Below are 13,228 nucleotides of genomic sequence, written 5' to 3'. Positions count from 1 at the left end.
TGGGTCCCAGATAATGTAGGCAGCAATGTGGGACAAAGAATGGAGAGCAGAAATCAATGGAAAGAAATGGGAGCCTAGCCATGCACCCTATCACAGGATATCTCACCTCACCCCAGGGGTCTCATTATATGTTATAGCCTCCCCTTTGCATTGATATCTGCTATCCATTCTTTGTCCCACATTGCTACCTACATTATCTGGGACCCACCTACAGGTGGTTCCACCTGACCACAAGTCCACTACAAGTCCTAGTGAGCCAACAAGCCTCCTAGGGTTCACTGAGCATCACCTTGGGCCTAAACTGAGCTTTTAAGACTTTAACATCTGTCTGCCTCAGTAAAATGCAGTTGTTCCGTAACCTTGCATCGGAGTGATAATTTTCTCCGCACCTAGCCCAGGAACCAGTGGCCATACCTCAGGTGATGTAGAGGATAACCACGCCCTGGCGTCACAAACACTAAGGGTTAATACCATCTGCCCTAAGGGTTAACAAAATCTGCCCTTCCACACCCTCATCACACCAAGATCCTTGATCATAGACAAAACATAGGATCTGATCTGGTAGAACTGAAAGACATGATGGACACGGAACTGATAGGTGAAGGATAAATGATCCCAGGATAGAGGTAGTATTGGCAGCAGGGTAGAGACACCTCTGCATCTCCATAACACATACAAAACATTGTCCCTGTCTTGAAGGAAGGACAGAGACTCCTAAAGGGAAGAAATTTAGAGATCTCATAGGGAAGACCATATATTTTATGGACTGTCTTTCAAGCTGCTATGGTGTCTTTCATAAAGGCGGTACGCTTTATCAAGTGCAGCAATTTACTAACCCCTTCCCTCTTTGGCAATTTTTCATTATTGCACTTTAGTTTTTTCCTCCTCACCTTCAAAAAATCATAACACTTCCGTTTCTACGCAGTGCAGTTTTTTGTATAAATTGCACCTTATATTTATTCTTTAGGTCCATACTGTCGCAAGGATACCCAATTTATATAGGTTTGATTTTATTTTACTACAAAAAAAAAAAAAATTATAACTACATGCACCAAAATTAATACGTTAAAAAATGTCCTCTTCTGAACCCTATAACTCTTTTATTTTTCCTTATAATGACTACTTTTTTGTGCAGTGATCTGAAGTTTTTATCGGCACCATTTTTGTTTTGATCTGACTTTTTGATCACCTTTTATTCATATTTTATGGTATAAAAAGTGACCAAAAATATTCTATTTTGGACTTTGGAATTTTTTGTACGCCATTGACCTTGCGGTTTAATTAATGATATATTTTTATAGTTCGGACATTTACACATGTGGCGATACCACATATGTTTATTTTTCTTTTTATTTACACAGTTTTTTTCTTTAAATGGGAAAAGGGGGGTGATTCAAACTTTTCACAATTATTAACACTTTATTTTCATGGCCCGATAGGGGACTATAACATTGCACACACTGATTTCCTACACTGATCACTGCCATGCAATAGCATGGCATTGATCATTGTTATCGCCACTCGACTGCTCCTGCCTGGATCTCAGGCATGGAGCAGTCATGTGGCGATCTGACAGCGAGGAGGCAGGTAGGGATCCTCTTCACGCCCTGCAAGCTGTTCGGGACGACGTGATTTCACCATGTCGGTCCCGAATAGCATCACTGAGCTAACCGGCAATGTTTACTTTCGTTTTAGACACGGACGTTAATGAACATCCATTAGCGGCAAGGAGTTAAATGTGGTGTGGAGGAGTGCCTATGAGGCTAAGTTTCCACTTGTGTTTTTTTTTCTGGCAGTTTTTGGATATCTGCCACTGCAGTTTTTGAGCCAAAGTCAGAAGTGGATCCATAAGGGAGGAGAAGCGTAAGTCCTTCCTTTATATGTCTTATTTCTTTTTAATACATTTCTGGCTTTGCAGTGGCAGTTTTCCAAAAACTGCCAGAAGAAAAAACAAGTGTAAACTTAGCCTAAAGGGAATGTAATGTAAATCATATTTTCACATTTTTTTTTATATTTTTGGAAATATAAAAAAAAAAAAAGTACTTCTCACAAAATATGAAAAATTTAATAATAACTTGTCATATCTGCCACTGTTGACCAGCAGAGGGAGCTAACATGAGGAATCTGGTGAAAGCAAGCAACTTGTCTGGCTGCTGCAAACTAGACCTTGCCTGTCTACCTTCCTCCTCTGTCTATGTTTCAATTCCACTGTCACCATTTTATTAGTGTCTGAAGAGTGGTAATGAACAGACTAGGTGTCTCTTGATAGGTCACTGCTCCTCAGGGACTTGAAGAAAATGGTGCTGGCTCCCTCTTTCATTTCACTTAGCCTGTTAGTTTGTGCTATACACATGGACAGTAAGCAGTCCATGCTTTTCTATGAGGCACTCTAAGTCTTAAAGGGGTATTCAAGGATTTTTTTTATTTGACTATGCTACAGGGGCTGTGAAATTAGTGTAGTTCATAATATAGTGTCTGTACCTGTGTGTGAAATTTTCTCACAATTCTTCTGTGATTTTCCCTCAAATATTTATTTTTACCAGCATACAAAATCACTGTTGTCTCAGATTTTTCCCAACTTGCAATGCGGCTGAGACCTGACTCACTAGTCAGCTGATGACAGGGAGCCTGTCTGCTTCAATGGGTGGAGTGATCAATCTGCAACGAATGCAACAGCTGTAGGCACCCTGATTGAAAACCACACGGATTTGAATGGATGCAGCTCATTTATGTTTACATGGGTGGTGTGGCTGCTGTGTGGGAGGGAGGAAGATGGAAATATGGGATTTGTAGTCAAAAAAAGAAAAGTCAAACAGGAAATACTGGTTCACAAACAGCTAGCCACAGTGTTAAGGTAATCTCACAGCATAGCCATTTAGCCCCAAGACAAGCGCAGATCCTTCCTAAGCATATCCATTACTATCTGCCAGGTACATACTAAAATCACCTTATACTGGATAACCCCTTTACCTTTCTTATCCCCTATGCCTGCCATAAAGCAACTGTGTAGGTGTTGTGAAGTGACACACCACAAAGTGGCTACAGTAATGGCAGCCCCCAGTACACTCTTTATTAATAAATAATATTAAAACTATATTGTCCTAAAACTAAATACATAAATGAAATGCTTTATCTTGATAGAATAATTTTATTTATTAAAATGTTGACTCATTCCCTTTAAATCCCATGGTGCCACAAAGGAGAATTCCATTTCAAAATTGAAAACCAATTGGAGCCACAAATCCAATCTTTAACCCCTTAAGGACACATGACGTACTGGAACGTCATGTGTCCACTCCCGATCTATAACGCGGGGCCACGGCGTGGCCCCGCGTCATAGCGGTTCGGGCCCGGCCTCTAACAACGGCCGGGACCCGTGGCTAATAGCGCGCGGCATTGATCGCTGTGCCGCGCGCTATTAACCCTTTAGACGCGGCGTTCAAAGTTGAACGCCGCGTCTAAAGTGAAACCAAAAGCATGCCGGCTAGCTCAGTGGGCTGTTCGGGATAGCCGCGGTGAAATCGCGGCATCCCGAACAGCTGACAGGACAGCGGGAGGGCCCCTACCTGCCTCCTCGCTGTCCGATCGCCGAATGACAGCTCAGTGCCTGAGATCCAGGCATGAGCAGTCATCCGGCAGAATCATCGATCACTGGTTTCTTATGAGAAACCAGTGATCAATGTAAAAGATCAGTGTGTGCAGTGTGATAGGTCCCTATGGGACCTATAACACTGCAAAAAAAAAGTGCAAAAAAAAAGGGAATAAACATCATTTAACCCCTTCCCTATTAAAAGTTTGAATCACCCCCCTTTTCCCATAAAAGAAAAAACACAGTGTAAATAAAAATAAAAATAAACATAAATGGTATCGCCGCGTGCGGAAATGTCCGAATTATAAAAATTTATCGTTAATTAAACCGCACGGTCAATGGCGTGCGCGCAAAAAAATTCCAAAGTCCAAAATAGTGCATTTTTGGTCACTTTTTATATCATGAAAAAATGAATAAAAAGCGATCAATAAGTCCTATCAATGCAAAAATGGTACCTTTAAAAACTTCAGATCACGGCGCAAAAAATGAGCCCTCATACCGCCCCATACACGGAAAAATAAAAAAGTTATAGGGGTCAGAAGATGACAATTTTAAACGTATACATTTTTCTGCATGAAGTTATGATTTTTTCCAGAAGTGCGACAAATTCAAACCTGTATAAGTAGGGTATCATTTTAATCATATGGACCTACAGAATAAAGGTAAGGTGTCATTTTTACCGAAAAAATGTACTACGTAGAAACGGAAGCCCCCAAAAGTTACAAAATGGCGTTTTTTTTTTCAATTTTGTCTCACAATGATTTTTTTTCCCGTTTCACCGTAGATTTTTGGGCACAATGACTGACGTTATTACAAAGTAGAATTGGTGGTGCAAAAAATAAGCCATCATATGGATTTTTAGGTGCAAAATTGAAAGAGTTATGATTTTTTAAAGGCAAGGAGCAAAAAACGAAAATGCAAAAACGGAAAAAACCCCGGTCCTTAAGGGGTTAAAGGGTACTCCTCTGAAAAACATGTTATCCCTTATCAGCCACTGGGGACCCCCTCGATCTCCAGACCAGCAGCGGCGGTGTCAGGAACACGGAAGCTTGGAGCTTCCGCGTTTGTGACATCATGCGATGACGTCATGCCATGCCCCCTCCATTTATGTGGGAGGGGGTGTGAGGGCTAGTATGTAGCTGTCACGCCTCCTCCCATAGACATAAATAGAGGGGGCGTGGCAGCTGAAGTTGCCAGTCATCCGGCACGGAGCGGAGTTTGCTCCGTGTACGGATGACTGGGGTGCCACGCCGGAGATCGCGGGGGTCCCCAGCCGCGGGACCCCCGCGATCAGACATCTTATAGATGTTTTTCGACAGAGTACCCCTTTACCATGGCACAGAAGAGTAGGTCGGTTGTAAGTTCTTATATCTGGAAATTGCAGTCTTCCTTGTTGCCTTGGGCAAACAGAGTTTGCAAAAAGCTATGTGAGGTCTCCTGCGCCTTTATGATAAATTGGGTGCAAAAAAATAAAAAAATATCCTTATTAACAATTAAAGAGGGCCAGTGGCCTCTTCTGACCTGTATTCCAGTTGGGGGCATTTCTCTTCACTATCTGGCACTGTCAACTTTGATTGAATAATATGACTCAATGTAGGGACACAATCCCACCTGCTAACACCAGTGTTCTGTCTAAGCTTTGTGTTCTGGAAAGGACTGGGTTAAAATATAATTCAGTATTTCCCACATGTTCTATTAAATCTATACCTTGTTACTGTTATGTCTTAGAGATTCAGTTAGTACACTTGAATACGCCTTACTCTAACTATATTACACTCGATTATTCAAGACTAACTTTTAACTCATGGTCATCCATCATTAATATTTGATATTGCAACATTTACTTCAATTGTTATACATTGTAATGTTTATATCTAAATTTTAATAAAAATATTTCAAAAGGAAAATAATATATACACAGGGATGTGGAAATCGCCCGAAGCCCGGGACATGTAATTCCGGGCACCGGGCAGGTAAATTTTTCATAGCTTTAGCCTTGTATCGGGCAAGCAGGGCCGGACCGACTCCCCCCCCCCCTTTATTTTTTCTTTTCATTACGCCGGTGCATTGCCGTAGAATGAGATTTGCCATAGAATGAGATGGTCCGCCTCCATCACATCCTATTGGCTCACTCTTGTTACGTGACATATTTAAACGTCACGTCGATGCGCACAGCAGTGTCAGTTTGGCTATCACAGGGAGAGGATCTCCTCTCCCTGTGATAGCTGAAGCTGTGCGGAGCTCTCATGGCCTCTGTGGCCCGACAGAAGTTCACACATGTACGCAGCTCATACGGCTGGCTCATATACATTTACTGTTGATCCACAGCGCTATCGGGATCCCGATGCCTGATGCCGCTGTCATCAATGTGCGTCCCCACGAGCGCCCCATGCCCGCAGCTCTACTCCCCTGTCCCCCGCAGCTGTACTCCCCGTCCCCCGCAGCTCTACTCCCCGTCCCGTTAACGCTCAGGGAGCGGGGAACAGGAAGTAGAGCATCGGGTGCAGGTTAAGTTATTCGCGTAGTGCTGCGCATGCGCAGTACTACTTTACCTGCGCTCTACTTTCGGTTCCCCGCTCCCTGAGCGTTAACGGGACGGGGAGTAGAGCTGCGGGGGACGGGGAGTACAGCTAAGGGCGTGGGGCGCTCGCGGGGACGCACACTGATGACAGCGGCATCGGGCATAGGAATCCCCATAGCGCTGTGGATCGCTCCTTGAGCGTTAACAGGGGACGGGGAGTAGAGCTGCGGGGACGTGGAGTAGAGGTGCAGGGGACGGGGAGTAGAGCTGCGGGCGTGGGGCGCTCGCGGGGACGCACACTGATGACAGCGCCATCGGGCATCGGGATCCCGATAGCGCTGTGGATCAACAGTACATGTAATAATAGAATAAATGTCTATGAGGCAGCCGTATGAGCTGCGTACATGTGTGAACTTCTGTCGGGCCACATAGGCCATGAGAGCTCCGTGCAGCTTCAGCTATCACAGGAAGAGGAGATCCTCTCCCTGTGATAGCCAAACTGACACTACTGTGCGAATCGATGCGTGACGTTTAAATATGTCACGTGACAAGAGTGAGCCAATAGGATGTGATGGAGGCGGACCATCTCATTCTATGGCAAATCTCATTCTACGGCAATGCACCGGTGTTAGGTGCGGGAGCGAATGCAGACTTGCATAGAACGCAAGTCTGCACCTCACACAGGCTCTCAGGGTATATGGAGCGGGCTCCTGACTCCTGCCCGCTCCATACTCGGAAGCCCGTCAGGGGACATCCTGGCACCCTGGACTTTAAATGGGCACTGTCACCAACTTTATTTTTTGATATTGTAGTACTTATGTACTACAACATATCTCTAATATACTTTTATTATTTTTTTTTTCATTAAAAAGGTTTAATTTACATTTAAAAACCGGCCACTGAAAAAGGACTGATTTTGGAGTGGCAATCAGTCCTTTTTCAGTTAGGCTGCACTCGCTCCCTGCCTGTCAATCAGACAGGCGGGAGCAAGCGCATTGGCTCCCCGGCCACTGGCTGGGATGCAGCTCCTCCCGCACATCGCCGCCGCCTTGTTGCCGCCACTGTCCCTGCACGCCCGCTGCCGGACTCTGCAGTAACTGCAAGTGTAATGAGGGAACGGGGTATGCGGGGCAGGGGGGGGGGGGGTTGGGGGGGGGGGAGTGAACGGGCTAGTGCTGTAGCGGGGAGGGAAACGGGCTAGCAAAAAAAAATAAAAATAGGATCGTGGGAGCTACCCTTTAAGGACCCAGGACGTCCCCGGATGTCCTGGCGGTTTTCGGTCCCTGCCGCGCGCCGGGCAGAGATCGGAAGCGGATGCCTGCTGAAATGCTTCAGTAGGCATCCAGGGAAAATGCCGAGGGGGGCCATGTAGGCCCCCCATGTATGCGATCTTCGCAAATCGAGGGAAATCGCCCCTGCAATCTGCGATCAGGACCATGCTGAAGTATAGGAGCGAGGTGGCAAGCCTTGTGGTTAGCTAACCAACCAATCGCAGGGGGGGGGGGTTACTTCCTCCCGCCCTGCCTGGCCCCTGGAAGTCCGGAGAGAACGGGAAGAAGACCGAAGGACGCGGCGGGGGACTGGGGGAGTGCTGGGGCGGGGCCCCGGTACTTACCTCGTCCCTGAAGACCCCGATCCCGGCGGCAGTGGCGACAGGTGAGTTGATCTTCGGAGGCGGCGCGGGACCTTTGCAGAAGTCCAGACTGCCGTAAAGCGATCTGGACTGCTCCATCTGGTCCCCTTACACTACAACTCTCAGCATGCCCAGACAGCCCTTCGCTTCTGAGCCCTCTACTGCGCCCGCCGAACACTTTACATAGACATATGAGGTATGTGCTTACTCGAGAGAAATTGGGCTACAAATATAAGTATAAATTTTCTCCTTTTACTCCTTGTAAAAATTCAAAAATTGGGTCTACAAGAACATGCGAGTGTAAAAAATGAAGATTGTGAATTTTCTCCTTCACTTTGCTGCTATTCCTGTGAAACACCTAAAGGGTTAAAACGCTGACTGAATGTCATTTTGAATACTTTGGGGGGGGGGGGGGTGCAGTTTTTATAATGGGGTCATTTGTGGGATGAAGACCCTTCAAATCCACTTCAAACCTGAACTGGTCCCTGAAAAATTGTGAGTTTGGAAATTTTGTGAAAAATTGGAAAATTGCTGCTGAACTTTGAAGCCCTCTGGTGTCTTCCAAAAGTAAAAACACGTCAATTTTATGATGCAAAGATAAAGTGGACATGTTGTATATGTGAATAAAAAAAATTATTTGGAATATCCATTTTCCTTACAAGCAGAGAGCTTCAAAGTTAGAAAAATGCAACATTTTCAAATTTTTCATAAAAATTTGGGATTTTTCACCAAGAAAGGATGCAAGTTACCACAAAATGTTACCACTATGTTAAAGTAGAATATGTCATGAAAAAACTATCTCGGAATCAGAATGATAACTAAAAGCATTCGAGTTATTAATGTTTAAAGTGACAGTGGTCAGATGTGCAAAAAATGGCCGGGTCCTAAGGTGTAAAATGGCTGGGTCCTTAAATGGGCACTGTCACCAACTTTATTTTTTGATATGTTGTAGTACTTATGTACTACAACATATCTCTAATATACTTTTATTATATATTTTTTCATTAAAATTGTTTAATTTACATTTGAAAACCGGCCACTAGGGGTCTCCCTCCTAGTGGCCGGCTGCAGCCTGGCGTGACGTCACGCCTGAAAAAGGACCGATGCGGCCGGGCATCGGTCCTTTTTCATTCAGCCTGCGCTCGCTCCCTGCCTGTCAATCAGACAGGCAGGGAGCGAGCGCATTGGCTCCCCGGCCACTGGCTGGGAGGCCACTCCTCCCGCACATCGCCGACGCCGCCTCCGCCTCATCCGCCTCATCGCCGCCGCTGTCCCTGCACGCCCGCTGCCGGACTCTGCAGTAAGTGTATTGGGGGGGTGTTGTGATGGAGGGAACGGGGTATGGCGTGGCGGGGGGGGGGGGGGGGGGAGGGAGACGGAGGGGAAGGGCTAGCGCCGCATGTAACTAATAGTTTATCTACACAGGGTGCCTACAGCTGTTTCAATACTACAACTCCCAGCATGCCCTGACAGCCAATAGATGTCAGGGCAAGCTGGGAGTTGTAGTGATGAAACAGCTGGAGGCACCCTGTGTAGATGAACTAAGGGCAGAAGTCCCCCCCAGCAGGCATCAGTGACGTGGTGCCTGCTGGGGAAGTCTGCCTGGTAGTGAGCACACTGCCAGGCAGACAAAAAGCATTTTTAATATAGTAAAAATAAAAATTAAAAGCAGGGAGGGGGTTAGGGATAGATTGGCAATAGGCAGGGACAGAAAAAAAATAGGATGGTGGGAGCTACCCTTTAAGGGGTTAAAAACACCCATTAACCCCTTCCATATTAGAGGTACGTTCACACGGGCGGATTTATTTGCGGGTTTCCCGCTGCGTATTTGAAAGGGGACAGGCTCTTCTCGGCTGTCCGCGGCCGAATCTGCCGCAGACCCTTCTGACTTCAATGGGGCTTGCAGCAGATTTTCCGCAGCGTAAATTCCACCTCGGAAAATCTGCTGCGGACAGCCGAGAAGAGCCCGCCCCCTTTCAAATACGCAACGTGAAACCCGCAAATAAATCTGCCCGTGTGGACGTACCCCTGTTTTCCATATAAAAATATGTAAACATAATAAAAATAAACATAGTTGGTATTGGCACGTACGTAATTGACTGAACTATTAAAAAATAACATTTTATATCCCGTACGGCATATATATTTTCTTTAATTAAAAAGTAAAAAAAAACATTTATTACCGGTATTAAAACATGATGGAAACTAAACAAATTTGGTATTGGTGTAATCAGGCTGACCTAAAGTATCAAAATAATGGCCCTCATTTACTATGATTTCCCTGTTGGTTTTGTGGTTTTTCCTGTAGTTTATTTTTTTGTTTCCCAACATATTTACTATTGTGGCGCACACTTGTGTCGCACGGGTTTTTTGTTTGTCGCACGCGGGTTTCGTGTTGCCACAAGTTTTGTCAGTTCACTCCGTCAATGTTCTTTACGTTGTTAAAGCGCGGGAAGTGACGGCAGTGGAGAGGTAAAGTTTTTGTTTTGGTTTGATACATGGTTTGTTACATTTTATTAAATTTAAATGATTTTATTTGGTTAATGGATTTGGTAGTGACCTTTTCTTCAAGATTTTTTTTTTGTTATCGTAAAATTGTTTACATTGGTTAGTTTGCAAAATATATATTTGAGACATATTTCCATCTCAATCTAGCCTTGCCCTTCAATGAAAGGGTTACAGACGTTTAGATTGTTCTCCATTTTTTTGTTGGTTATGAAAAAATGCATTGGTCATTTTATATTGCTCTATATATTGCTTTATTTTTCTTGCCATAGTTTATATTTAATAAAAGGGGGGTAAGGGCAGCTTCAGATCACATACTGCTAGGAGGTGTCGGTAAGTATCTAGCCCAAAACCCGACAAATCGGGTTAGGATTCTTCATAAATACCTTGTAAAAAGGCGTTTCTGTCGGGTAACGCCCCTTTTTCGGGTTTTTGAAAAGCCGACTCGGGTAGATCGGAAATAACAGGCGCACACGGTCGCAATGTGTCTGCGACAGGTCGCAGACACATTGCGACAGGCGCAGAAACAGAAAACCCGAGAAATTTCAATTTCATCTCACAAATATATATATTTTTTGTTTCAGAGCATAAGTTATGGAAAAATGAAAGGTGTCATTACAAAGCATACTTCCCCGCAAAAAATAAACAAGCCTCATATGGGTCTGTAGATGGAAAAATAAGAGTTATGGCTATTATAGTGCGAGGAGGAAAAAACGAAAGTGCAGAAACTAATAAAGTAGGGTCTTCGTACTATTTTGGTTGAATTTATTTTATCTACCAGGACAAGTGGATCGTCATGAGGGACAAGTAGATTGTGTTCCACTTTTGTTCCTTTGGACAAGTAGTTTTTGTTTACATTTCCACACCCTTGTATAAAGATACAGATGAACAGACTGTAAAATGAAGAGCATTATGAAAGTCAGAACGACTAAGTACAAAGACATAACAAAAATGCTTTTTTTTACCATAACATCCAAAAATAGTTTCATCCATAAAGTGTTAAAATGACTGTCTACTATTAAATGTGTCATCACTGGGAGTAATGCAATCTGAATGCTAACATAATCGAGCACTCCTGCTGGCCAGATAGCTTATTGCAAGTGTCAGGCGTGCTGCTTGTGTTTAGCTCTGTGCAGGTCACGTGATTTCTAGGAAAAGGAGGAAACCGAAAGAAGAGCAAACTACAGGAAGAGAAACTGGGGGCGGCTTTGATAACCGAGGAGAAAAGAAACTGAAGAAAAAAACAAACAGTCCGACAGAGGAAATACAAGACGTTATAGAGGTGTAAGGTAGGTGGATTTTATTAGTTTCAGATCTTTGATTCCACAATGCTTTGATTCAAAACTAGAGGACAGCCCTGCAATGTTTAGAGCATTTACTACACTGAGTCATTTGCATTCAGATAGATACCTTCCTGCAAAGGGGGAATGTAAATAGCATATTTTGTTGGTGTGGAATAATACTGCTAGAACAATCAATTAAAACAAATAGCTTGTTGTTTAACACCTTGCACTTCTGATGGGTGTGATATCTGTTGTTATGGAAACTTCATAATGTAGGAATTCCAATATTTTTAGAACTACTCTATCCTTGCTGAAATAGTAATATACTCACTTGTTTTTAATCTCTTTCTGTAAAGCCTAACAACCCCTAAGGCTAAGGGGGTGTGAATATAGGACTAAGGAAGTATGAAATGGACTCTCTTAATCACACCCCTGTGCTTAGTATTTATATCTTTAGTCCCTGCCTATCTGACAATTCAGAGAAAACTACAGTCATCCAAACTACCAGGCTACAGCATGATATAAAAACAAAACTCCAATTTATAACTTACCACAAGTCCTTATAAACCTCTAGTACAGGGGCTCAATGTAGACTTTGTAGAACAATGTTACAATTTTAGTCCAGTGATAGATATAGTCCGCAGGAGTGAATGCCACTCAAGTATTCCTCTGGAATGAAGCTGTAGTATGAGTATGAGTAAAAGAAGGCATCAAATAAGAGGCATCTATGATGCTGTCACTGTTCAGAACAAAACACCCTTTGATGAAGAAGATACATAACAGGTAACCATTTCATGAAAGAATGAACATATTTTTAAGAGGAGAGCTCACAAATGGACTTAAGTATATTTTAAAAACTAATATTGTTTTGGACCCGTTAGCATCTAATGTGATAAATAAAGGGAAAATAATTTTCAATTAACTTTAATGAATGTGAATGGTAGAAAATGACCCAGCTGTTTAAATAAATGTGTAGAAATCAGAACTTCTTATTCTGTTTAACATTTTATGCATGATGGTTGATCTGGTTGTTAGGAATGCAATGTTGCGCAAAGTGTGAATGTGATATATGATATTTTGTAGATGGCCACTGCTCGTGCACGGTCCACTAGAAAGTTGAAGCCATGGTTGGTGGAACAGATTGAAAGTGGAAATTTCCCGGGACTTAAGTGGGATGATGAGCAAAAAAATTACTTCCGAATCCCATGGAAACATGCAGGCAAACAAGACTTTCGTCATGATGAAGATGCCGCCATCTTTAAGGTACCTTCCTTATCTAATGTGCTTTAAAAACAGATTACTTCCCCCTTTCTTTTTTAAAGGGGGATTCCGGGTTCTAAGCTTTTATCCCCTATCCAGAGGATAGGGGATAAAATGTCTGATCGCAGGGGGCCCTCCGCTGGGACCCCCGCAATCTCCCTGCAGCACCCGCATTGTATGCGGGGCTGCGTCTCCAGTGTCGGAAACTTCCGGGTTTCCGAGATTGGAGACGTGACGTAAGGTCACGCCACGCCCCCTCCATTCATGTCTATGGGAGGGGGCATAACGGCCATCACGCCCCCTCCCATAGACATGAATAGAGGGGGCGTGGCGTGACCTCACGGAGGGGATGTGACGTTACGTCACGTCTCAAGTCTCGGAAACCTGCAAGTGTCTGACACTGGAGATGCAGCCCCGCATACAATGCGGATGGTGCA

The 13,228-nt window shown here is 44.0% G+C and overlaps 1 protein-coding gene across 2 annotated transcripts in view; it reads left to right on the top strand.

Annotated features, from left to right (window-relative positions):
* Window positions 1-11,379: 11,379 nt before the first annotated feature.
* Window positions 11,380-13,228, top strand: part of IRF9 (interferon regulatory factor 9) — a 34,304-nt gene continuing 32,455 nt past the window's right edge. For both annotated transcript variants that reach the window (XM_056525850.1, XM_056525840.1), the window contains exons 1-2: window positions 11,380-11,537; window positions 12,615-12,794. In XM_056525850.1, the coding sequence (XP_056381825.1) occupies window positions 12,615-12,794 (180 nt within the window). In that variant the 5' untranslated portion in view covers window positions 11,380-11,537. The remainder of the gene's footprint in view (window positions 11,538-12,614; window positions 12,795-13,228) is intronic.

This window comes from Hyla sarda, chromosome 1 (genome assembly GCF_029499605.1).
Source record: "Hyla sarda isolate aHylSar1 chromosome 1, aHylSar1.hap1, whole genome shotgun sequence".
Lineage (NCBI taxonomy): Eukaryota > Metazoa > Chordata > Amphibia > Anura > Hylidae > Hyla > Hyla sarda.
The sequence above is the reverse complement of the archived record's forward strand: the minus strand, read 5'-3'. Positions and strand labels throughout refer to the sequence as shown.